Source organism: Pholis gunnellus, assembly GCF_910591455.1.
Source record: "Pholis gunnellus genome assembly, chromosome: 11".
Classification (NCBI taxonomy): domain Eukaryota; kingdom Metazoa; phylum Chordata; class Actinopteri; order Perciformes; family Pholidae; genus Pholis; species Pholis gunnellus.
The window spans coordinates 10,494,913-10,522,505 of NC_136538.1; the positions used below are offsets into that span (position 1 = coordinate 10,494,913).

Sequence of the window (27,593 nt, forward strand, 5' to 3'; positions counted from 1 at the left end):
CATTGGTATTAAATTGCCTCCACCTGTAAGCTAAAACATTATTTCTTACAAGTATGCATCTGCAGTGATAATTTATAATCGATTGAAAATATAATTCCATCAGGAGATATTCTGCTGCATGAGGTGTACTTTTACTTTTAATACTTCAAAGTATAATTTCCCGATTGTGAATGTGGAATTTGTTCTTGTAATGGAGTATTTGTTACACTGTCCTTGGCTCAGTGTGGAAGCTTTTCTAAACTTTTTTAGCAGCTTAGTTCAGGAGTGTGCTTTTAGTTCTACACCCGTTCCCACGTTACAGAAAGTGAGTAACAGTTTCTAGTGAGTGGAGCATCCTCAGTGCGCATGGCACGTGGCAGCACGGCTGCACTCTAGTGAAAATGTGATTGTTATCTAAGGACTCGATAAAGACGCACGGGGACGCTCATTTACCTCCGCCAACTGCACAACCTAAAAGTCTAATTTAATCTGCCGTCCTTCTTCTATTGTGGCGGGATGCATAGTCTCTGATTTGCAGCGGAGAATGATCTCACCATATGCACTGATGCGTATGCACTGATGCTTATGCATGTGCAATGTTCCACTACAGCGTCCACAGGAAAGCTGATGCAGTTCCGCACTTCTCCAGCCCAAGCAAGCCTTGCGATAGATGACTTTATTTGAGAGCGGGCTTTTCCTGCGGAACGCGGATCAACGGTAACTTGCAGAATTTCGAGCGTCATTGTGGTCTTTTTTTCTTCTGAGGAGGAACATTTTGGTGCAGGGGACCCAGAGGATACTACTACTGCTGCTTGCACTTGCACAAACAAGCGTTCAGCGCGTACCGATTGGATTCAAGCTGCAGTCCACTTCACGCCAACTGCATTGCCACAACTGTGGGAGAGAATGTGTCCATCATGACACAATGCGCCGGCAGCTTTTCTCATGAACTCTTTCGTGCTTCTACAGACTTCTATCCACAAGTGGGGCGTGTTTCTGCCTTTCAGCTACAGATAAAAACACTTCCCAACTACAATGGGACAACGTGATGGGCTAAGCGGACGAGATGTTGCCTGCAGAAGTGCAGTGAGAGTGCAAGGCAGTGACTTCCAGAGGACACCTGCGGACGAGTGAATGCCGCCTCCGATGTGGAGCTTGTCGCTGTCCGACGCGCGCGTGGTGCTGAAATTCGGATGATGCCTGGCCAGCGACTGCAAGGCTGCCGCTCCCTGCACCTCAACGAGGACAACGGCCGCTTCGCGCTGCTCGCCGTCCTCATCATACTGTACCTGCTGTGCGGCGCTGCGGTCTTCTCGGCCATAGAGAGGCCGTCGGAGCTGCGGTCTCACGGCCGCTGGAACGGGACGCTCCTCAACTTCAGCGAGACCTTCAACATCAGCCTGCAGGACCTCAACTCTTTCCTGCGGGAGTACGAGGCTGCCATCGCCGCCGGGATCCGGGCTGATGCCCTGAGGCCACGATGGGATTTTACAGGGGCTTTTTATTTTGTTGGAACTGTGGTGTCGACTATAGGTGGGTGATCTATGCAGCATTCACTGACCTTTGCGTCCATGTTGTTGGATCAACGGTGTCCTCTACTTGTTGAAAAAAAAAAAAGCATTCATTATTCCAAGTACAACCATGTGTAGCCAGGCCCATGTCGAGCCTTACAAATAGCACGTGAATGTAGTCAGCTCACACCAATTAAGTCAGTAATTATTGGCTCTATTTAGGAGGTATTGGAGGCTAAATACTGAACACATTTGGGACCTACTGCCCTGATAAAGCTATATCAAGACAAATAAGTTGAAGAATGTTTAATATTAATACGGCCTCTGCTTGTTAAATAATGATATCATTACTGACAGTCTGGACATCAAAAGGAGCTGCCATCCCTGCAGGCTGCTATCTTTCCATTGGCTTACATACAGAATAGCAGATTAACAGGTTTTTTTTCCAGTCATGTGTTACATTTTTGGCTGTGAGGGACTTTGGCAATGGGGGGCGATATCTGACTCGCCTGCCAGGAATGGCACACTCATCCCTGGCTATAGGACAGCACCCATGGGTGCAGTCTATTTTTTTTTTTGTTGTTGCCACATTTCCATTCAAACCAGCAGGAATGTCAATGAGAAGCCCCGTCTGCTCCCCCTCATTTAACATTTACTCGTGCGATAGGTCAGAAAAGAGCAAGTGTCCCTCGCAGGGCACCCCAAGGGCCAACGGCGTGGTGCACTGCATGCCTGATGGCTCCACCGCCTCTGCCCCTTCCTCACTGATGGCTAGAGAGGAGCCACAGCATACAGTGAGTGAGTGAGTGAGTGTGAGCGGGTGAACAAGCAAACGGAGACACTCCAGGTTGTCATTTGAGCCGACAGCTGCTGTCTATCTCTGACCTTGCCCTCGACACACACAAACACACACATATGTACACTGTGATACCTCCGGCGCCTTCCTATTAATTGAAAACTGTGGCGAGGAGAGCGATAAGGAAAACTGATGGCTGTGCATGGGCGCACAGGGAGAATTGGATCCATACAAGTAGGAAACCTGTCAAAAGTTTATTAACGGTAGACCTGTTATGAGAGCTTTACTGGCTCCAGCACCTCCTGCTCTCAGACACACAAATGCAGAGCTCTCAGGCAGCCTGCGTACCCGGCTCACCCATGCAGTCACAGGAGGGGGCCACAGCAGCTGTGTTTGTGTACATGTCTGTGGCAGGTTGAAATCCTCTTGTGCTCCAGTTGTCATGTCAAGCAAGATCATATACACTGACTCAGCTCCTGTCCAGGGCTCCTGGGGGGGGAGTCTTTCTACAGTATTTGTCATTTTCATATGCTTGCATGGATTTCTGTCTAGATTTCCATCTCGCTTTGATCTCCACCGCCTCCGTCCTCCCTCCCGGCTCGTGTGCTACTTTTTCTGCATGCTTGTGAGCCGCTGATATAAAAGGGATTTGGGGACCTCCCCACACAATTCAGAGTGTCATCCCCCTGTGCACTCTAGACAATCCTACCCAAACACTTCTAACCTCAGTGCTGAGGCAGAGGCTTCAAATCAGCAGTGACACTGTGCTCCTCTTGATGTGCCTCCACAATATCACTTTGAAGAACGAAAGTGAAGCCGTGGTCACTTGAGGTGCTTGTTTACCTCAAGTTTTGGCCAGATTCACCGTGTTGTTTCCCAATTTCTGGGAATGATGCAGGAAAAACAAATAGTGGCAATGTTGATCTGTCGGTGGTTAACATTTGAAAGGGCAGTTTAACGTTTAACAATTGGACACAACTTTAATTGTTCAACACTTGACCAAAATACCTGCAAAACGAATGACAATCCCATCAGTCTCAGCAGTGCTTTGTGTTTAATGCTAATTAGCAAATGTTAAGGTGGACAATCAAACACAAACTGCAAACAAGGTCTATTACTACTCTTTTGTAAAATATCCCAGAGCCTATAAAAAGCTTTTTTTTTGCGTGACGTCATTCCAATGTAAAGTCAATAGGTAACTTTTTTGGCAGTTGCACTTGCCAATCAATTTCCACACGGGTGAGTGGGTACCATCTTTGAGTCCGGTATCCAGAACATCCATGGGTAAACATCATCAGCATTGCATTAGCATTGTCTCTGTGACCGTGTCCGCATGTTGACGTGAGCATCTAGATCAAAACGTCGCTGTGTCTAAGTACCGCCTCGCAGAGCTGTGGACTCTCATCTTGTTAAAGCTTTGAAGAGTTTATGTTTGTCTACATCCAACTCTTGGTATTGTTGTCCTGCCCTACATTTACAGACGCAGCTTTACTGTTTGCATGCTCAATGAAGAGGCCACAAGAGTCTGCTCCGTAAACAGAATTTCTATTAATAGGAAAGCTATTCATAACCCTCCCAAGGCTGATTGATAGCTGCCAACTGCCAATTAGGACAGCTCTCTGTCGCTGTGTGTGGGCCTGTAGGTCTCATTCTAAGTTGCTACGGTGACATTTTTGAGAAATACTTTTGTCAGCTTTGAAGTGGTCACAGGGGGTAACACTTGTGGCTCGAGTGTACTTGGTGATGGCTGTCTGATCTAAGACGTTCAACTTGTTGAGATTGAGTGGAACAGGCCAGGCCAGTTGGAGCAGTTAGTTGTTCTGCAGTTATACTATTCAGGGTTATTTATTCCTGGGGATAGACTCTGTCCTGCCTCTCTTTGCCTCTGGCAGCCACTGTGGCTTCCAGCTCCATCACACTCATAACCACCCACTCAGAGAAGTCACAAAGGCAGACAAGGCAAATAGGACCGTTGAACAAACAGCACATGCAGACCCTCATGCAGTTCGTCCTTTAAATGAGGCCGGATTTAACCTCCATGCAGTCCATAACTTGCAAAATGAGGGTACATTTCAGTGGAGTTGAGAGAAGATACAAATCATGCTCAACCCTGGCTGTACAGAGCTGTGCTGCAGCAAAATGTCAGGGCGCTCTAGCGACGTCTCTTCCCTCACCAACCTCTGATTCCAGGTCGATATTTTAAAGTGGCCTCGTTAGGCTAATGGCTTCAAATTATAATGTAACGTACAGTTTATATTGACACTAAGAGAAGTGTTAAAGCAACTCTGGTATTTTCTAAGTTGCCGTTTTTGGCGTCACATCAGATTGCATTGGAAAAGATCCTCGAAATGTTGCTTAAAGCTGCACCTATCAATATTTCTATGTTAACAATGGATCAAATGACTATGTGTAGTGTGAAAGGAGTCACTCAAGGTAACTATTATCACCTAAAGCTGCATTTCTCCTCAACTCTACAGCGTGTTGTAGCATCTTTCAGCTCATTGTTTTGGTTTTACAGTCCGCAGCTTTACTTTGGTTCAGCTATAAAGGCATCACTATTAAATTGAGACTGTTTCATAACCAGTTTCATAAAATTATACAGTATAAACATTATTAACATCATAAACATATAGCTTTTATGGTAGGGCTCTTTGTGCAGGTGTTGAGTACACTTCCTGTGGCTGGATTTGTCCATTTAGTTCTGTATTAAATGGACCGAGTTGGAGGAGTGAGTCTGTCAAACAGTAGCCTAGTTTGACCTTTGACCATGGCAACATCATCAGGCTGATATATGTGCGGTTTATAACCTCAGATCACAGTGCAGGAGTGTAGCTTCCCTTCAACTGGAGCCAAATCTGGGCTAGTAGTGTCAGGGAGAGTACTTTTGAGATTTAAATATCATACACAGTCAGTTAACATTCTACTGTAAAAGCCAAGACACAGTGCTAAAATCTATAACTTTGCAGACTTTCTCCAGTTATGTCAACAAGATCAAGTTTATGTGCAACATTTTTGATTTAATTTTATAGCTCACACATCAGGCAATTCCATTTTACCCCACAGTGAAGGTGCACCATCTGCTGAATTTAGTGAACCTCGACACCATAGAGTGTCTCACTACAGATGTTACATGTTCAGCAGAGAGACTATACAGAGTCCTTTGAATGAAATAGATCAGAAGGCCAGAGAAGACGTGCACGTAATTGTTTGTCAGGTTTTGTATTTTCGTTATTACAATTCTTTTTAGAATTAGCATCGATTTTCTGTCATAAAAAAAGTAATTATTAATGCATTCTGACATTATTTGTAGTTCCTAAAGTGAGTGTGTTATGATAAAGAAATTATATTTTTTGTGAACTGAAGAAAACTGCAAGCTTGTTATGTCACGATCTGGAGAAATGATGTTGAGAAATCATGTCCTCTCTGTCATTGTGATAGTAAACAATCAGGCCTAATGGTTCAGTTTAGTGTTATCTTCCTCGTATTCTCGTGCCAATTTAAAAAGTGCTGATTTTGCAGCAGAGTCTCACTGAGGAACACTTGTGAGGCCTATTACACGCTTGTATGACCAGGGCCCATGCATCTGGATGAAACTGCAAATCAAATATATTCTCTCTACTTTACTGCCCCTTGTACTTTCTGAGGCTCCGAGGTTCCAAGACAATATCACCTCAGTCTGGCAGAGCATGCATTTGGCATTTAAGCAGTTTGAAATGTCACATGACGGACTCCGTGGATTCCTGAAGGCTGACTGTGTTTTTGCTTTGATGTCGTGCTTTAGTATTTAGATGAGGCGCTCGGTGCTGCCTCGCTTGGAGAAAAAAAAAACATCTGTGTTATTGCCACTGTTGGTGTATGTTATGAGTGTGCGAACAGGAGGTGGGTGGAAAAGGTTTGAAATCTGTGTAATCAGATTCCTCGATGCACAGCGATGTTTGTTTTTGCTGTCTGTGTCTCACTTCAGCACTGTTTCACTGTCCAAGACGTGTGGACTCCTGTCTGACATCCATCTCAAATATAACTAATTCTAATGCCCTCACTTATTTGCATCCATTCATTCAATCATTTTGATCTCCTTATACCGTGTGCTACATATAAAATAGTCTGCTCATAACACACAAGCAGTGCATTACATAATGAGAAGAAGATCACTTTACAGTTTATTTCACAGAACCATTTGAAGCTGGTCAGTATGACTCTCTATTCCTTACCTCCCCTCTCTTCTCTTTAGATCTCCAGGCTGCTCTGTGAAATCACAGACTCAGAGGAAATGTCACTGTTAAAAATGGAAAACAGAGGACCTTCAGTCACATGAAAGGCACTGGAGGTCTCTTTGGACTGTGTGCAGTCCGGATGCTCAGCACAAAAATTGTGTCCCCAATGAGGAAGTGGAGCCAAAACTGCACCGCTGCTGCATAGACGTTCCTGAAGACTGTGTCGAAATGAATCGTGTTGCTGTGCAATATACCGAATTTATTTTTAGATCAACGTTGTAAAAAGGACTATTTGTAAGACAAACCCACACAGATTCTGCGTTTCTGCGTCCTTGAATCATTGTTTTTAGGTTTACGGTCGACAACCATAGAATGTCTTTAAGAAGTGGACATAGTAACCGTAACGTCTCTTATTGGTTTGTAGACTGCTCTTCTGAAGCCTCGAGTTCGGCATTTTTGGCCGTCGCCATCTTGGTTTTTGTAACCAGAAGTGGCACAAGAGCAGGGAGCTAAACACAACACTGAAAGAGACGTTTTTTTGGGGCGACCAAAAATGTTTCAAGAAATTAAACAATGCTGTGAAAGAGAAAACTCCCAGACCTGACAACGGCAGCGACCTGTCAATCAAAAGGTAGCCACCCGGTAAAGCATACCCTGCTTTAATTTGACTCTAAATGGGACCATCATTTACTAAACGAACATCATGCTGTATTGAAGAAGACTTAAAACGAATTGAGACCACTCACTCAAATAGCCTGACTTCAAAGACGGGAAAAATTTAAATATTATTCTCCAGATAACACACAGCTGCTTGAAATACATTTTATCCCACCATTTCTCCCCCTCTCCCAGTTTCTCGCCTCACTGGGTGCTTCCTGATGTGGAGCAGAAACGTGCGTGTGTGTGTGTGTGTGTGTGTGTGTGTGTGTGTGTATGTGTGTAGGGCAAACCTGCTGTGAGGGGTTGGCTTCAATAAATCCCCATCTTACTTAACTGCTGCTGTACAGGATGGCTGTACACACCTCTGCACTCTGTCACAGCGGGTCATTAATCTGCCCTGACTTGCTAAGGCGCGCACTCGCCTACGTACAGTAACTCACAGACTCAAGCCATCATGGCCAAGTGATACCGAGATCATTTCAGAGGACACAGCAGAATTGCTGGGCTTCCTCCTCCAACCTGATTAGCATTTCACTGATTCGGCTCTTTGCACCGGCCAAGGCAAAGAGACACTAATCTCTGTGTGCTCTTTGCACCCTGCAGTCCTCTGCCCTGCTTCCTATCAGAGCACATTGCAACAGACACGTTAGATCATATTCTGGTGTTAACATTTTGACTATCATCAGTTTGACCAAATTTGCTCTGGCCCTGACGTCAATGCTGACTCACAGCTATGAGAGTTTAAAATTCCCCCATAAGCAGAAAAGTCTCTCTCTTGAAACTTTTGTGTTGTTTGGCAACCTTTGACGCAGTGAAGCCCCAGTAAAAAGGGTCGCCATGTTTTGCAGATAGCCTGCATAGCAGATTCCACTTGTGCACCAGCAGAACGTTTATCTGCATCTTGGGGTCATGTATATAAATAGTTTTCAATGTTAATAAGCTAACAGCAAGTTGCCGAACAGCGTGATTTGGCAGCCGTCCATCCGTCTCATTGTGTGAAGGAGGGGCTACTAGAGACACAGGAGGACATGCTGCACTATTGTATCTTTCAACTGCTTACGTGCAAGCAGCATGCTGAAATAGTATTCATTGCAAAAATAAAAGTTACATTTCAGATTTGAGATGGATCAACATCCTCTCACGCCTGCTGATAAAATCCCATTCATTTTCGGTCAAAAGAGAGGAAACACAATAACGGCGTAACTCGTGAGTGACTTTTGAGCATGACCTTGAATCATTAAGATGGTTGGTCATCATGATCGGATTACGAGATGATGTCATCCGTGGAGCTTGAGATCATGGGCCGCATACTAGTGGGAGTCACGGCCGTTGCGTATTGCACATCTGCCTTCGAGAGAAAGGACAATTCAAACAGCAGAGCTTGTCTAAAATTGGACTACATGCAGTTTCAGTCATGTTGGATTTTCACACAATCTGTTTGGATTAGAGGAAACAGCACTCCTGATCCCTTCCTTTATTTCAGCAAAACCGTGTGAGATTGTCGGTGAACACACACACACTGGCCACTGTGAAGCCCAGCTGCCAGCACACGAATTTAAATCATTCAAGAAAAAAGACCTACTTCTCCAATACTCAGCCTCTTGCCACTTGGACAATTATGAAATAATGGTTATCCCAGGAAAACACCAGGATCACACAGAGCTGAAAGCGTCGAAATGCATATATTTTGTCATCATGCCAGAATACACAAACAACTCAGCTACCTCCAGGCTGGCAGCCTCTGGCAGAGTCTCAGACTCATTGTAGTCACACTCAGTTAATAGAATGTAAAACATAGTTTAATTTTGAGCAACAGAGCATTGCCTCTTCATTTCTCTGAGGCAGCTTGCTGTGATTTTGTCTATGTGTTATCTAGGATCATTATTGCAGCTGTCACTTACTTAGCAGTCTGGAACCGGGTTTTTGCTTGGCCTTAAATATCAGGGACTTGTGCTTTTACATTATCAGTAATGAAAAGCCATTAGACTGAATATTTGCTGAGCCTCAAGCATTCATTTCCTGCCGGCATCGGTTTTGACTGTTTTCATGTGATGAAACACATGTTCTGAAGACATACATTTAATGAAGCGTTACCATGATACTGTATGAGCGCCAAATCTGTATTATCTATCATGGGGAACATGGCTTATGACACTGATCTGAGGGTGATAGTGTTTCAAAAGCTCCACCTGGACAGGTGTGTTTACTCTTTGGAATAATACAAGAGGGCTTTATGTAGCTCAGCTTTTATTCAAACATTGACTCTGCATACAGAGCAAGACACAAGGAAACAGAAGGACATTCAGCCTTCAGATCATTCATGGAGAAGCTATTAATCTGATGAGAGAATGACTCCTCAGTCACATGAAAGGACAAAATCTGTGTTACCGTTTGATGATGGACGACGAAACCACGTGAGTCTTTTCATTTTCATTTTGCTTATTGAAGCCCTGACTCTTACAAATTGCACAATAGTGGACCCCATGCATGTCTGAGTCTTTCCAGTTCTTTTTAAACCCTGCAAAGATGAAAAACAGATCGAAAAATGAAGAGAAAAATAATAAATGCTGGCACAGATCCAAAGACAATGCAGCATATTTTTTTGACAATAAATCAATACAGACAGCGGCAGAACCATCAATCCTCCCGGCTCTCTTTGCCAGTGAATTAAGTACTGAGATACAATTTAAACCACTAGACTCGATTCAGTTATGGAGGAGCCAAACGAATCACAAATTCTGAAAAAAATAGGTATTATAAGTTGTGTTTTGCTGCACAGATTTGTGTTGCGCTGTAGATGTTACCTTGTTACTTCTAACAGTGCACGCCTGAGCTCTGTCTCGCAATTTCAATCTGTTCCGACTTTGCTATAACACCTTTTACATGTCACCTCGGTCCATTATTTCTAATTATTGCACAGCGCTGTGTAACACAATTAACACAAAACACTCATTATCAATGCATTGACACGCAGAACAGATACACCATTAACATACCGCTTATACTGAGTGTGGCTGAGCCGGGTGTGAAATTCAAAGCCACATTATTTTGCTTCTGGGCCACATAGACATATTGTTGCGTGTGCAGGCTTTAAGTGTTTTATGAATATTTCTTTTGCCTTTGTTTACACTGTGTGTAGATACAACAATATAGCTGCATATCAATGATGTATGTGACCTATTCTATCATCCGCTTTGTGTAAAACTGGCAGAATGGTGTGAGTGTTCCTATTATTATCCAGTCTGCCAGTAATCCTGGCAGCTTCTCCGCAAATGTTGTTGTGATAGGTCTGGCCATGTTGCTGCTTCCTCGGCCCTCTGTCCTCTCCTCCGCGGACCCCCGCCACGCCACCCCATGACAAATTATTTCCTGCTCGTCAGAGAAACACAGTCATCAAAGGGACGTGGCGTTTTCTGCTGCCGCTCCTATCAGGCCAATTTGAGTGTATTCCCACTAGTGGGATGCAGTTAGTTTGACTTGGAGCTTGTATTTAAGCATTCATAATTGGGGACATGGGGAGGCCAGAGGAGGCCGAGATTTGAGCTTTGATTTGCAAAACAGTCACTTAATGAATCTCTGGGTCCATTTTCAGGCCCTCTGGGAGTTGTGAGGGGGGATGTTGTTGTCCTCAAGGACACACGGGGACCTTCAGATTCGATACTGCTCAGAGAGACAGGTGGACGTACTGCCCATGTCCTTTCAGAAACGGGAACATGACTGGGTGCTTTTAGTTGCCCTTTATTCTCATCTGGGTATCCATTTAGCGATTTGGCCATCCTGTATTTCTCTTGTATTGTGTTCTTTTAGACTAGTTCTGAACGTCCTTATTTTCCCTCAATTATCAGATGAATTCACTCACATTATGAGCAGACTTCTCCAACATGACGGAAATGTGCTCTGCTTTATGATAGTTGGCCTTGTGAGACCAGTTTCCAGGAAAGTGAATCAATATGTCTTTTTTGGGATACTTTGTTTTGCAAAAGGTGTCTATTTGTCTTTGCCACCAGCTCCAACGTGAGCTCATTGTAAACAGCAATGACTCTACGACACATACCAAATATTAAATAGATTTATTCATCAAAAATAATGGATTTAATTTGTCGGATAAATTGATCAGAAAATCCCGTGCAAAGGTCCCACTAAACTGCATTCTCTGTGTAGATAAAGCCTGATGACGCTTAGTCCTGTGTGCCATCAAGTACTACGACATTCAGAACATTAATATAGCAGTGAACAACTATTTGCTGTAAGATGTGGTGGAGTGATGGCGCCCTGAGCAGAGAATGAAGTCACACTCCCGCTGTTGTTATCCGAGCTTCTCTGTTCTTTGTTTTGGTAGCTCTGTTAGCTCCGTCAGCATTGTTGCCATTGTTAGCACCGTTAGCACCATTAGCACTGCTAGCCACCACTATTTCAGCTCAGCCACCTCCACGTAAGCTTGTGACGATAGAGGTGAGAGCCATAAGATGACTTACTTTCCACGTATGAAAGTGGCTTAGAATCTGTCAGTATGGTTCTGTTGTATGTTAATATGCTTTTTGTGAAAGAAATTCTAGTGCCTCCTTGTTTTCACTGCTATAAAATAGTACAATTCAATACATCTTGCCAATGGAAAATGTCAATATGCCAGCCAAGGAGAGGTTGAACAGTGCACTTTATAGGATTAGATATAATAGCTGCATTAGTTCCCTTCTGCTTTAGATAATGACTACTGAGAGTTAAAGATCTTAAACACCTCTACTTATCTCAGAGCGGCTCATTGGTGTCAAATCTGATGATTGATTACTGTTTTGAGGCGAGTGCTACTGAGTGTAGCAAATCAAATGCAGAGACCATCAATACTTCTATTAGCAACACTCAGTAATTTGTGCTTTCTTTGTTTGCTGACATTACTACACAACTTAATGGGCCATAGTAATTTGCCATTGGACTGTAATGAGAGCTGCTCAGTCTTAGTCGTGTCAACTCTGTGATTACGGCTGAGTGCATGTGATTTAAACTTGACCGCTGGAGATAAACGCTCACCTTAACCTTTCAATCCCTGCAGGTCAGTAACAATCTATATTCATCTTCCCACAGTCTGATACCCATTTGAGTATTTTCTTCTTCTTCTTCTCTTAAAACTGTCAGGTGGTAATTAACGGATACTAATGCCCCTATTTCCACCACGTTCCTTCTGGTTGAGGCTCTAGTGTGTGATTATGTGTGCAAGCATCATTATCCATTAGAGCATAACATCATTTTTTGTAGAGTTGAGCATACTGTATTTAATGTTAATGATTAAATAGTCTCCCGGGGCTCTGGTTTAATTGGATTAGCACGCATATGATTTCCTACGTTATCAAGTTCTGCTGAATTAAATGACTCATCTTGGCTCGGACACAGTGGAAAGATTAAACTGAGGACAGCAGCAGGCTCATTGGTCTGAATTGGAGACTTTATAAATAAGAATTTTAAATTCTCACGTCTTTGTGTGTAAAGTCACACTGTTTGGTTTTAGCTTGCCCGTCCTTTGCTTTCTATTATTGTTCTGTGTTCCCTAATGCATGTTGACACAGTAGTCTGGAGTAATGGCTCTGAAATGCTACACCGAATCAATGCCGGGTGCCTTTTCCTCTCTTAGGTAATTTACTTGGTAATGAGAGACGGTGCGGCAGACTGTCTCTGTGCGCGTTCTGTAGATGTAATCTGTTTTCCCTATTATTCAGTCGGGTTAAAAAGACTTGGTCTGCTAATTGATTAACCATGAAACACTGAAATAGGATTTCACTGAAGGGTTTAATTTGGGTAATCTCATCACCTTCCTGTCATCCAACTGTCCCTCATTGTCTGTTACTGAACTTTGTCTATCTTTGACAAAACCAGGTAATTCAGCGTCTGGTGTACCGTATAAAGCCTAAACGCGTATATCTGTGTGTGTAAGGCCATAAGGTGTGTATACATGTGTGGATATGTGTGGGTGATATGCCCTCTTGTCTCTATAAAACAATCTGTATCAATCAGTGTTGATCTAAATGACCTGGCGTGTCAACAGCAAACCCACAGGAGAGTGGTTTTCAGGGCGAGAGATAAGGTCACAAAAGCCATTTTGGGTGTCATAAAGGAAGTATTGTCTAGATATTGATGTCATTTATTACCTGACATGGATGATTATAGACGGGTTGGTGAAAAAAGGGGGGAAAAGCGCTGCCCTAATGCTCTGAAATGGAGGATGGCCATGATGGAACAATCAATTAACCTTGGCCTGGAAGTGAACTGGTTGATATTTCAACACGATTTGATTTGTTGACAAATATACCATCTGCTGTTCTGTGGATACGGGGAATGACACTGTGTGTGTGTTCAAGGGTGTGTGCTTGCATTGGCCCTGGGATACAAGTATGAGTGCTTTGTGTGTGTGTGTGCATGTTGTTTTACCAGTCTTCTGGGGACATACATCTAACATAAATCATTTTAGGATGAAGACTTGGTTTGAGGTCAAGGTAAGGTTACGGTTAAGGTTAAGGTTAAGGTAAGGGATAAGATTAGGCTGGTAGTCGCCATAAGTACTCTGGAAATTAATGTGAGTCAATGGAATGTCCTAAAAAATCATAAAAACACGACTGTGTGCGCACAAATAACCAGTTGTTGTGCTGACATAATTTATAAGATTTGATCTTAAAGAGGAAACAATTCGGTGCTCAAATACCAAGACACTCATCAGCTAATGTTAATGTCAGAGCTGCACCTGTGATGCTCGTCGAGATTGAGAAGTGCTCCTTCAACGTGAGGCAGATTCCATAAACAGCCTCTCCTCTCGTAACCCCTTCTTCAGCTTGAACACTCAGTCTAATTGACTAAGAAATCAGAAGATAGCAGGAAGCCAAACCACACAGCAGAGAGAGAAAATATTCAGAAGGCTTACCTAAGCTTATTTCTGGCATTCCCCTCCCCTCAATGTCCTTGTTTTTTTAATTTCCTGAATAAATTATGATAACATAAGACACAGTTAAATCTATGCATTCATCAAAAGATGCATGGTGTTTTTTGGCAAATGCTATTTGCACCCAGCTGTCAGAAGCCAACAATACTGTTTACACGCAGGCAGAATAGCCAATTTTGTATTTAGCTTTTTACACCAGGGTGTATATAGCACGGCAGAAACCAGTCAATTAAGTGTGCGAGTAGGATTATCACAAGTTTCAAACCCCACTTTCCTGGGTGAAAGTTATCCTCTACAACCTTTTCCCTAAACATACTTCTCTTTATAATACTATATACCACTTTTACTACCACTTTTACTACTACTTTTACTACTACTCCTAAATCTTCTCTCTGGCAGAAAGCCTTTAGGCTAGCTAGCTACTGCTAAATTAAATTGCAAATTCAAATTGGCTGGCTGTAAATAACAAATAGCTACCATGTGACTATTTTCACCCGAGTGCAAATAGACTGTTGTTATTATTTTATGTACTGGTTTATTGTTAATAAATGTAATGCTGATTTCACATTTGTGTTAATTCTGCTATTTTCCCTTATTATCTCTCACAACATGCAACTTCATTTGCACTGCAAAACATTGTTTGTTTTTAATTATCCCAAAGTCACTTTTTTATCGTCCTCTCTGTGCATCAGAAGGACTTAACATAGTCTCATCCTCCAGAGAAAGCTTACAGTCTTGTATCAGCATCATAACAATTCATTATGCAGTATTTTCTGCACATTACTTGTGCACTCAATCCCCGCAACATTTAGATCTGAGGTTGTTTTACTTTCAGGCATCGCTTCACTTGTTTCAGAATCAGAGATATAATTTCTTTTGCATCTTGTAGGTGAAAACGTGGCCTCGGTTGGGGGACTAAGTGTTCTGATATCTCTTTTCTGTCTCTGCAGGTTTTGGGATGACAACGCCTGTGACAGTGGCAGGCAAGGTGTTCCTGATCTTTTATGGGCTTTTGGGCTGTGCTGCCACCATCCTCTTCTTTAACCTCTTCCTGGAGCGAATCATCACACTGCTGGCCGTGGTGATGAAGGCCGTGAGGGAGCGGCGAATCAGGAACAGTGGTATACTCCCGCCAGGCATCCGCCATGACTTCTCAGCGTACTCCCTCCCCGGCTGGAAGCCCTCCGTGTACCACGTGATGCTGATTCTCGGCCTGTCGGCCATCACCATCTCCTGCTGTGCGTCAGCCATGTACACCCCCGTGGAGGGCTGGGCTTACTTAGACTCACTCTACTTCTGCTTTGTCACCTTCAGCACCATCGGATTTGGGGATTTTGTCAGCAGCCAGGGTGCGGCTTACGAATATCAAAGCCTCTACAGGGTGGCCAACTTCTTCTTCATGCTAATGGGAGTGTGCTGCATCTACTCGCTCTTCAACGTCATCTCTATTGTCATCAAGCAGGTGCTCAACTGGATTCTGGAGAAAATGAGCTGCTTGTTTTGCCAGCGCTGCAATAAGCCCAACGTCCTCCTGGGCAGACGCAATGCCATCCGGCCGGGCTCCAAGGGTCGCCAGGGTCGACTTGGCCAGCAACCCGACTCAGATGGACCATGTGATAGTGATACTGAGGGACGCAGACTATCAGGGGAGATGATCTCTATGAAAGACTTGGCAGCCTCTAACAAGGTGTCGCTGGCCATCATGCAGAAGCAGCTGTCTGAGTCGGCCAACGGGTATCCCAGGACAGTCTGTGGCAGCTCACGCCATAATGGTTTCTCTGGGGGGGTTGGCGCACTCGGTATCATGAACAACAGGCTGGCAGAGACAAGCAACTCCAGGTAGAGGACACAGTGAGACAGGACGCGTGGGATCTCTTGATTCTTATACTGCGAAACAAACGCTGAGGTTGACGGCCATGGAAAAAATACACGGCTTCTGAGATGGATTGGCAATGTAACTTGTTATGCATGACACATGTGATTTTTTTTGATTACTTTCGGTTGGAATTACAAGGCTGTGGAGATGATAACGGTAATGATGGCGACGGTTTCAGTGATGATTTGGCGATGATGGTGAGAGAACCTCAAAGTCAAGAAAAAAACATCCGGAAGCTTGGGGACCATCCATCACCCATTGCATTAACCTCAAACCCAACCCAGAACAAATCACTGAAATGTCAGTTATTCTGCGGAGGTCTGTTATACATGCTCACTATATCAGACTCATACGACTGAAATGTGCTGTAAAAGAGCCAAGGGAGGCATACAATGCAATTGTCATTGTTTTGGGCCAGTTTATTTGAATGTACATATTGAATGCTGATACAAACAAGACAAGTGTATTCACTGAATGACATGGCACATACCGATCTATGCATTATACGTCTCATGCATTTTTTTTGCACCATTTCTAGACCTTCCATTGATTGTGCAAACTCCATGTTTTTCTTGACATGAGTCAAGTTTTACCCTCAGGTGATTGATTTCATTTCTGGGGGCGGTAGAGTTTCGCTAAGCATGGCTGTGATGTAGCTGATTTCGACAGGGCAGTAGTGAGAGGTGGTTCTGCAGTGTGCCACACTAATGGGCTACAAAGAGTAATTTCCTATTGCTTAAGATGGAGAAGAGAACAGAGTTGAAAAATGAAAATCCATTTCTCGTGAGAGAGAAACTGGCCTTATCAGCCCAGAAAATGCTTCTGTGGCCAAAGACTTTGACTTAAAGGGTAAAAGAAGGCACCACCCAACTCCCACTCTCTCTTCTTTTTCAAACCTACAGCTGTCTGTGAGGAAAACAGATGATAACGGCTTGCAATGTATTAGTTATTCTTTGAATGCAGAATGTAGACTTATGTATTTGTAAAAACTGAATAAATGAGGAGTAAGTTTATGTTTGTTTGAAGTGAAATATAAGGGAGAGGAGGGGAGGTGCAGAAGGAGGCAAATGATGGATGGTTTTATCCAGTAGGTACATTGTGTTAAATGATACAGATTGAAAGCAGCCGGGTCAATCTCAGATGCTGGAGTTGAAAACAAAACCCCGAAGGATTCTGTTGTGCATCGATTTGTTTCTTGGGGGGATTTTCTGTTTTCATTAAGGGAGACTTCTCTCTGGTTCTCTCTGTGAAACAAAGCATGATCCAAAAGCCTGCACAAGTTGATTTTGCTCGGTTTTGGTGTAAATGTGCAGCCAAAGTTTGGATAGACGGTGTTTCCGAAGGATGCAGTGCTACCAAGCCACGCGATCAATGTCCTAGTTGCCGGTAACTATCTCTTCCAGGGCATCTATGATTTAAAGCCGTGTGATGTGTATTTGATTTTCGGCAAACAGCGTGACAGAGGATCGGTGATAGTCCAGGAGACGGCCATGAAGGAAGATGACTAGATAGAGAGTCCTAGAGGTAGAGAATGAGGTGTCAAATTCATGGCCAATCAAAATAAAAAGGTCTATCTCAGCCAAGGGCTCAACTTTTCTTGGCGTCCATCTTCAACATCTAAAATCCTGGCCGCTCACCTCTTTTTCTCTGTCATCTCTGCATTCACTTGACACACACTGCACCAGAACCCTCCTGCCTCCTATTTCCCACAGATCTTGGCTCTCTCCTCACGCTCATCACCCTTACACTGTGAATACGATGAGACATGCCATAGATGTAGATATATACAGTATATATATATATAGTATTGGAATGTCTTAAAAAGCGCTTTTACAATAAGGCGTGAATTGGATCTGAATCTTTTCTTTGTTGATTCTCGTCCTGTTCGTGCATAGATCTGAATAATTTCCTTTACTCCCCAGTCTCACAAAGAGGAATAGAGAAAATGACTCAGGTAGTTAAATCTTCAGGCTTGTCTTAGTTTGTCCTGCATGCCATTATGGTAAAGCCATACAAGATAGCTGTATATAAAACAGAGGACTCTTTCAAGTCTATTTTTCTACATATAGCTTGTACATGTGGATGATTGAATAAGTCATTGTCTCATGTCTACTACACAGTCAGTCAGCAGATTAATAAGCTGCGCCATACAGAACTTAACTACCCTCTCAAACTGTGGATGCTAGGGTTAAATGTGAACACTTTGTAGTTTGCTGTTTTGGAAAATACACATACCGGTATTCTTTCTTGCGGAAAGCTGGATGGGAAGATTGACTGCAAGATAAATATGAAGCTGGAGCTGCTTAGCTTTAGCTTAGCTTCGAGTGGCGCTAGCAGGCTGTAAAAACCCTCAAATACTGTTTTACTCTGTGGGGTTTGTACAGATTTAACAAACAAGATAAAACAAGTTATTTATTGAGCTTTAGATGTGCTGGAATTCTGTTACCTTTGAGCAGGCCCAGGCTAGCTGTTTAGTCTTTATGCTAAGCAAAACTGACTTGGCTAATCTTTCTTGAACAGGACCAGTACCTTCCTGGAGTCTCTGCTGTTTACCTTGCAACTGATGCCGGCCAAGAAATAGTCTGCACACATTACTACCTAAAAACATGTGAATTGTCTAGTTGTAAAAGGTTAATTAGAAAGCTTTTACAGTCTTTATTGTATGCTAAGCTAACTAGCTGCTGGCTCTAGTTTATCTATTGGCAGGTCTAAAGCTCACTAATCAACAAATGATCTTGTTTGTTAAATCCAAGAGGTAAAACAAATAGTTTTATGACTTGCTAGCCGTTCCACCTGTTTATGCAAAGCTAAGAAAAGCAGCTGCTGTTTGTATCTTCATATTTATTACATAGATTGGAGAGTGATAACGCACGCTCTGCAAGAAATACGCTTTACGACTATACGGTTAAGCTTGCAGTGTCGGGGGGGATTTGCCATACTATTAGCAGTCTCATTGCAGGCATAGAAAAGTGGCAAACCCCAGGACATTTCAGCATTAGTATGGGCATGCTGTAGCAAATGACATACTATTGTGTGAATTCAATGATGAGTCCCCCTTGCTTCAATATACCTGAGGAAACGTTTTGCTGCCATAATGCTGTATGTGAACCTTCATTTTCCTTCTGAGGCTTGAGGTTACAATGGAAGAGGTTCCAGCATTGCTGACTGATTATTAAAAGCCCCTGTAGCCGTCGGGGTTTAGCTGGCTGCATTGTATCCTTATCCTTAACAAGGAGCATGTGTATTTGTGTATTCAAACTGGTGTGTGTAAAGGACTGAGAATTAAAGGACTGTGATATACTTAAATGCTTCCTTAAACAAGTCCCCCAGAAGGTATTTGACTCAATATAACATCCATTCAAATGTATTTTCCTTAAGACTGAACCACATCAAGCTTGTAAGACACTGAATATTATAATATTTAGAGTAATGTTTGCTCACCTAAAACGCATGTGTGGCTTGAAATCAATTGCCTTACTTTAGTCCTTGTATATTATAAAAAAGGTTCCTTATTTAAAAGATTTTAGTGTGTAACGTTTGTGTGTTGTACATTACAATCCTTTTGCATTTTGCAAAATTGATCTCCATTGATTGCAATGGTTTTAACCGTCCCGCTGTCCTCTGTATCTTCTGTAAGAGGAGACAGGTGGTCTTAGGATTAGCTGTATGTTTGTACTTGTTATCAGCAGAAATGCCAATCAAATGTCATACCAATGACTTTTCTTTATTGTAATTAATTTGTGTAATGTTCAAAATTAGATTGAAATAATGCAACATTTTCAAGCCCACACTATTAGAACATAATATCGGTGAATATAGCAGACTTGGATCACAGCGCTGCATGATTCTCAGTTAAGTTGTTTTTGTTAATTTAATCTTCACACTGGAAAGTCTGCCCTATTGTCAAGCACACTGTGACTGTCAAATAGCCCCATTAAAATGTCATGCTCCATAGCCACTACAAGGCCCATAATAAAACTTTTTTTTTTAAATAAGCAGAGATTGGAGATGTTGTTAGTGTGAATCTTGGAGGCTGTCGTTGGTGCTCATGGCTTTATTTCTTTGTGATCACAGTACGATACATAACACTCCGGTTTTATCTGAAGAAGATTGCATGATTGCTTTTGTATTTTAAGACTGTTAAAGCCGCTAGTTTCAGGAACAAAATGTATTTACACTCATTTTGCTGGAGCACAAGTGGTGAACAGCTGAGTGGTTTGGTAACAGAATGATGTATTACTTCTCTGCTTGGCTGCTTCTGATATTCAGCAAGAGTCACATTGTTGGCTTAGATCTGGAGCTTGGTTTCCAAATCTGCAGAACGTGTGCCTGATGTTTGTTTTATTATGAAGACTGTTGGAGACACAAACTAATTCAGATCTCGATTTAGAAGTTACTTCAGGTGTCTGTGATCCACAGTTATGTTGACCTTTGGTTCTATCAACATCACCATAATTATACACCTTGCTGTGTGTGTCAATTTGCTTGCATTGTGGTGTAACATGCAGTTAATGTATGCAAATTCATTCTGTTTGCAAGTTGCACATTTATACAAATGATTGTACTTTTATATTTATGTAATTAAAAGTAAAACCTATATGAAACAAGAAGGGTTCCATTAAACACTGATATTTACTGATATTTCTTTCATTTTCTTAATTGTTATTCTCATACATGACTCATAATTGAAATGTTTGCAGATTCGCCTTTTGTGAGGATTTAAGAAGATATGACGTGTTAATCAGTAAGCTTTAGAGGTGCTGGTAATTTATTACCTTAAGACAGAGCTAAAATACCCTTATTTCTAAGCTAATTGGCTGCTTGCTGTAGCTTCACATTTAGCATACTGGCTGGGTGGTCTCCATCTTCTCGTCTAACTCTCGCCAAAAACAAGCAAATATGTGTATATCCCAAAACATTGAAATGTTTGTTTAATGACTCACCAGTCAGAGAGATATTTTCCACAACCTGGCAACCCCAAACTTGTTCTATTTGATGGTTGTTAACAAATCTATAATGTTACAGTGAATTCTTTATTAACCATTTATAAATCCAACTTGTAAGCCCTTAATAAAAAGGTAACTTCATAGAAAGTGGCACCAAAATTGGTAAAAACATTGTTTCAATCAATCAATCAATCTTATTTAAGGTGCAGACAATGTGAAAACTCACAACAAAATTTCAAGCAATGCTGCAAAAAGTCTGTTAAGCTCCAAAACTGTCACTAACAGAAAAGCAGCCAATGTCCCCTTTGGCTTTTTACAGACCTGCTGTGTCTCATCATCGCATTTCTGATTGAAGAGATATGTTCATAATTAAAGGTCCTCAGCATGTATGACAAATTGTATCATGTATCATGTATGTCCACCAGATTATTCCACCAGAACTTATACAGCCTTCTGAAAGGACCTTGAAACAGTGTGGCTCTTCAGTAATGGGTCAATCAGGATGTTAGTCATAAAGCTGGACCTGTAATTGCATTCATTATTGAGATGAGTCTGATCCCAGAAAATTATGCTGAAAAACAACATATATTATCTCACTGCACAGGGGTTATGGGAGTCTGTGTGGAGGAAATGTGCCACAAAGTCTTTGCTCATCAGTAATTCTCTGTTAAGCAAGAAGCCGGCTTTCTGCTCTCATTAGGGACGTTGAACAGCCCAATATTGTTGCTGGGGGAATTAACACCCACCTGAATGTCTGTCCTCTCCTTCTGCTGGACTACATTTGATCACCAGAGCTTTAGTTTAGCTGGAATATCTGCATGTTGCCAGGCGTGTACAAAATAAATGGAACTGCGTCTGTTTCCCACAAAAAAATAAAACAAACAAGTCCATATTTACTGCAACGCTTTGACACATAAAAGAATTCCCTGATTTAGTCATTTATGAGGGGATTTCTTTTTTTATATTTTCTTTGATTCCCCTTGCTAGGCATTTTAAAATAAACCTCTCTGTTACACCGGCACAGTGTGAAGAGCGTGTCCCACAGGGAGACAGGACTGCAGTTCAACCTCAAGCAGCAGGCTGAAGTGTTTCCTCTGGGTCAGAGACATGTGACTCAATTCCTTCACTGCGGCAGAAACCTCTAATTGTTGTCAGGGACTTTTTCTCACCGTCTCCTTTTGCATCGCCTCCCTTTTTTCACTTAGTCTTCACTAAATATAAACACTGCAATCAGATACATTTATTTCTGGAAACTGCAGGAGATAGATAGACATAAGAGACAAATTGGACTCCACCAAATCCCAACAGACACACTGTTGAAATGTCATTTATCTTCATTTTAAGTGATCTTCATTTTAAGTGATTTGGTTAGCAAGCAGTTGAGAATATGCTTCTCTTTGAAACCGTGTCAAATTGAATACATTGTTCAATCAGTCTTGAGAGCGCGCATGAATACAGTCAGAGTGAGATCTGTGGAAAAGGGTCGTTTAAGATCTAAGAGTCATCACGACCTTTTTGACTTTTCGGGAAAAAAAGATTGGCCGGCTCAAATAAAGAGAAAGAATATACTGTAATTGGAGTTATTGAAGTAAATACTACCGTAAAGGATAAGTCTGACATTCAATATTTTCTTTATTGTTGTAAAATCCCTCGTCTGTGTAGCCTGACATTTGAACAAAAGGGTAAATGATATTAGATAACATAGCTTATGTAAAACATAGCTTATTCCTCTGTAGATCTCCATTGTTTTCCAAACACTAAAAAAAAACACATCAGTGAGCCGCTCTGGCTAAACTGTTCCTTCATTATGAGGAACCTGGGCACTGTCGTCAATCCCACACATCCTGCTGGTAAATACAATTTCCTCCTGTTCGAGTAACCTTTGCTGACACATACAGTGCCCAGCTGTTTTAACAAATTATTTAGCCTTTATTTTCAAATGAACAAACTATAGAACTGTATCAAATAAAAATGATTGTGATCTTTTAATTCATCAGTAGGAATGAATGGGCTTAGTTGAGTCTTACAGCTACAGTTGGGGTAGAGAAGTCAGAAGAACAATAGTTGTTGTTGACAATAACAAATGATCACCAGCCTTGCCCTTGAATCAGAAATAAGGCAGCAAATAATTTAGGGCTTTTTTTCATTTTAGTTGGTGCCCAACTTAAAATAATTTAGATCTAGATTCAGATTTTAGGAGATAAAAATAAATCCGATGTTCTCAGAATTAATGAGTTAAAATAAAACAGAGCTGAGCGGAGACATACTGAAGTCCAAAAATATATAATGTTGTCTGAAATTACTCTTTATAGTGATTGACGAAGGACTCTTGAAACATCTATATCAGATAATTGACCTGTAAGTCTATTAATGTAGACATTTGAATGGCAGCTAATTGCTTTAGCCTTCAATATCCTCCAAGCTCTTAACTCATTCATGTCTTAACCTGGAGACGTAATACGTTTAGTCGCATTCAGAACCACTTTCGACCCAGCAACCTCTTCTCATACATGCCTTTCATGTCAAGTGGCCGCTGTTCCATCAATCTATTCAGAATGCACATGGGGACGTCTGCTGAAATAGCCTGCAGTGCTCTAATAGTATCTGAAGAGACCACGAGCGTATCCGAATTAAAGGCAGAGTGTGAGATTCAAAAGTCATTGTGGAACTGCGGCATTTACATGTAGAGGGGCTGAGCAGCCTGAGTGATGAGGCAATTACCTTATAACATCTGCTCTTCCCATTACCATGGGAGGAGAGCTAGAGAGGGAGGGAGGGGTTAATAGATAAGGGAAACTCACCACTTCAGCTAATGAAGTTTAATATGATCTCCTCTTCAGATTAGAAGACAGTGGTGTTTACAGCTATTCTTCAGCGTCAGCTTGCTTAAATGCAAGAAACCGCATCATTCACAGCAGATAAAGTTAGACGAATACTCGTCAAGCTGGAGGTGAGAAGAAAACCGTTCAGCTTTGAACACCTCGGTGACTCAGATCAAGTGGAGATTTAAAGCAAACATTGAATGGTTTTTCATTATCATTAGTGGAAAATAAATAGGTCCAAAACTCTACGGCAATTCCACCTCCTCCTGTGCACCAAGAGAGTGATTTTAGTGCTTTTATCTATACAGCAAGTGGCGTCCGGGTTTAATACTCACATAAGTTAAATAAAAAGAGCCTGGTACACATAACCTGTGGCATGAATGTTTATTTTGGTGGGGAGGAGGGGAATCTTTTTTTGGGGGAGCTGATAATTAGATATTGTGTTATTGCTTGGAGGTACTGAAACACCAAGGTTATCTATACATATGATAGTGGAAAGTGAAAAGGAAAGCAGTAAATGCAGTGTAAAAACATCAACCACAAACTATTCCAATTAATCACAATTAGCTCTAATATGTTAAAAATTACAACCACCACCTCCTGTATCGTCACGGTGGCAGAGCATGGCAATAGGGGATGGACCCAAATACAGAAACAGATGAGGAGGCAGCAGAAACTGCAATCCTTTAATTGTATATAGTAGCTTCCAGGCTAGAGACCAACACAACAGGCAGGAAAACAAGTAGGCAGCAACTCGGGCAAACTGGAACAGAGCTCCAAACAGAAATGAAGACAAACCGACAGAGAACAAAGAGGCCGGTCTATGAAGTGACGGACGGATGGGGAAGAACAGGCGAGCCGGAGCTCCGGTGACTGCAGGCCTGACGAGAGACAGGTGAAACCAATCAGGGCAGACGATTAACAACGGCAGGAAAACACACAAAGGTAAGGAAGTAAAAAAACCAGTCATGACACGAGGGCAGAGTGAACTTACTCAGCAAAAACAGGAAACATTAAAGCTGAATGAATAACGTGAAAAAAAAGGGGGGGAAAACGGATCAACAAAAGATGCAACACAGCCCAGTCCTACTGGTGGAAACACTTCTCTCATCCGGTACAGTGCAATCAGTGAGTCGAGCAGATCCACACCCACACATATTCGTGTTGCAGTCTTTCACCACAGCAGTGCAGGGGTCTTTGGTGATCATCTTCCGCTTGTCAACCTTGGACCTTGGTCCTAGGTAAGGAGTGTAATCACTCAATAGGGTCACTGAGTGGTTCACAGTGTGCAAGGTGGTTTCTCTTGGAACAGTAACGTCTTCATCTTCCTCCTCAGTCTCTTTGTCAACAGTCAAGCACACATAGTTACTCTGCACACTGACCCCTGACATCCGAACGGTCTCACAAACAGGATTTGGGTATCCTCTCCTCCCGACTCTCTTTACTGTCCGCAGAGGGAAGGACGCTGTCTGCTCGATCTTGTTATAGAATGTTCCGTTTTCTGTAAGTATCAGTAGATAGTGAAGTAAAAACATTGTCTATGTTCATAATCCGAGCACATCTCCACACTCCAGCACGATATCGACCGGAACAAAGTGGTCGAAGTGCACAACGTTGCCCTGAGGTAACAAACAGAAAAGACACTTTTAGTATATATAAAAACAAAATGCGTCTTTCAACAATCACACATACATCTTTCGTGTTCGTGCATACATTTTGATGTAAAGCAATTTTGAACACCATGCCATAGAGGGTTAAATTCTTGTGAAATGTTAGCAGTTCCTTGGGAAAAAACAAATTACCCTAAATGGCAAAACTGGAGTCAGCCCAAGAGAGTAAATGTTTTAGCACTTTAAAAGCTTTTTTTAGTGTAGTTCACTATATTCGTACACAAAAAAAACAACAGTTTGAGCTCGTAAAAGCAACATCTGATCTCTGAGTGTCTGTGTTTGAAAGTCTGACAGCACAATAATAGATTATGCAAATTCCCACTATCACAGAGATGTTTCTTACAGATTACCTTCATCATATCACTGCACTGCACAGCAGGTGCAGCTCATTTTAGAAAATAAACTTTAGTTCACTTTTGGTTTCAACAAGAGATCTTCCTGCTGGTCTGTCTGGAGGCAGTCACAGACTTTAGAGCAGCTACGATTGATCTTTTTGGAATAGATTGAATTTGTGATGTGAAAGTGTCAAACCCACACAGAATTATCACTCTGAAGCATTCTAGCTTCCTTCAGCTCATTATTTGGGTTTTTCCAAGGCAACTCTATTGCTTTGGTTCAGTTAGTTGGTGGAGACCAACCATAGCAAAAAGAGCTTCATCAGGTGGCCAAAGAAAATGATATTCTTCATTAACAACAGTAATTAATAGAAATTAAGCTGAAGAGTTTAGTTAGTTAAGATGAAGTTCATGTCTAAAATAAATGTGGAAATGACTGCAAGCAATCATGTATTTGCAGAAGCACATGCAGCTCCAACAAGAGCTATAAGAAGCTATATCACAAATGCATAATGAACAATACTAAATGATGGACTTGAGAGAACATACTGTAGTTTGGGATTGGGAAGGATACGTACCAAAAGTTCCTCTCTGTGTACTGTGGGGGTTTAACTTATTTAAGATGCAAAGAAGAAATCTCCATCGCTTTGATGGACAGTAAAGTAGTTCTAAATCTCTTGAGAGTAAACAAACAAACTGGATTTTAAATAGGGGGTGGTTAAATTGCTTTTGAATTGCAAATCAGTGTGCGCAACTTTGGTGCATCCCAAGGAGAGTAGAAATTATAGAGATGATGGAAAACTCGATAACACCAGGTATTTTCTTCTTGATCTTTTATGGTCACATTTTGCATGTTTTATTTGTCTGGGCGCTCAGAAATAACCTTGTTTGCAAAGACTCAGCGACTAAATGCATCTAAATATAGACAGAATTGTTCATACTGCACCATTGAGGGGGACAATACACTGTCCATTGCAATATCTTTCTCAATCTCTCTCTCGTTTTCCCATTCGCATCTACACAGATCCTCTCTTTTCCTTCTATTTAGAGAAATAGATACCGCAGTTCTGCAGTTGGAGTTTATTCTGCTGACTGCACTATCACTCCACCGTCAGTGGCTGCTCCCACTCCAGCTCCTCCAGAGGCAGCTGAATTAATGTGACTGAACCTTACACATTTATGGTATTTTAAGGCTCAGTGGCAGAATAGAGCAGTGGAGGGACACACTGAACGGATGGCTGCGAACTGGCAAGAGGCATTACACATTTGCATGAGGGCTTTTAATTGGTCTGTACTGTGAAGAAGACAAAAAGGAAAACTGTGATCATAAAGTCTGTCTTATGATGGTGTAACAGCCAACAAAGAGAGAAGTGGTCACCTTATTAGTGTGCAGCCGAGGCAGAGAAGATGAGAGGAAGGAAGGAAGGGAGGAAGGGAAGAAGGGCTGAGCTGTTATTTCATGTTGTGTCTCTCTATACAGTCGCAGCAGTGCTTAGGGAATCACCCTGCACACCTGATGCGCCCTCCTCATTATGCTAAGAGGAGTCCCATAGTACTTGCTTTGTAATAGCTCTGCTTCAGGAATGGTTGGAGAGGAGTAAAGACACCCATGAGAAACAAAAGAGGTTAAGGAAAGAAATAACAGGTAAGGTGTTGGCGGTGCAGCCCATTAAAGGAAAATGGGAATAAAAACAAGGGGGATGTAAAGAGAGTCTCTGTACACTGATCAGCTTTGCTGCTTTTGCTCGGTTCCCCGTAGAGAAGGTTGTTGAATTAATGTACAATATTAACATTACTGTGTCTGATAAATTCCTCACAGCCTTTCCTGCACTGATGACAATGATGCAATGAAGGCTAACTAA

The 27,593-nt window shown here is 42.0% G+C and overlaps 1 protein-coding gene across 1 annotated transcript; it reads left to right on the forward strand.

Moving 5' to 3' along the window:
• Window positions 1-1,172: 1,172 nt before the first annotated feature.
• On the forward strand, window positions 1,173-15,925 carry kcnk12 (potassium channel, subfamily K, member 12; the record flags this gene model as incomplete). Its single annotated transcript, XM_079169476.1, has 2 exons — window positions 1,173-1,512; window positions 15,033-15,925. 2 exons carry the CDS (start codon window positions 1,173-1,175, stop codon window positions 15,923-15,925), a joined length of 1,233 nt encoding a protein of 410 aa, XP_079025602.1.
• Between the last annotated feature and the right edge of the window lie 11,668 nt (window positions 15,926-27,593).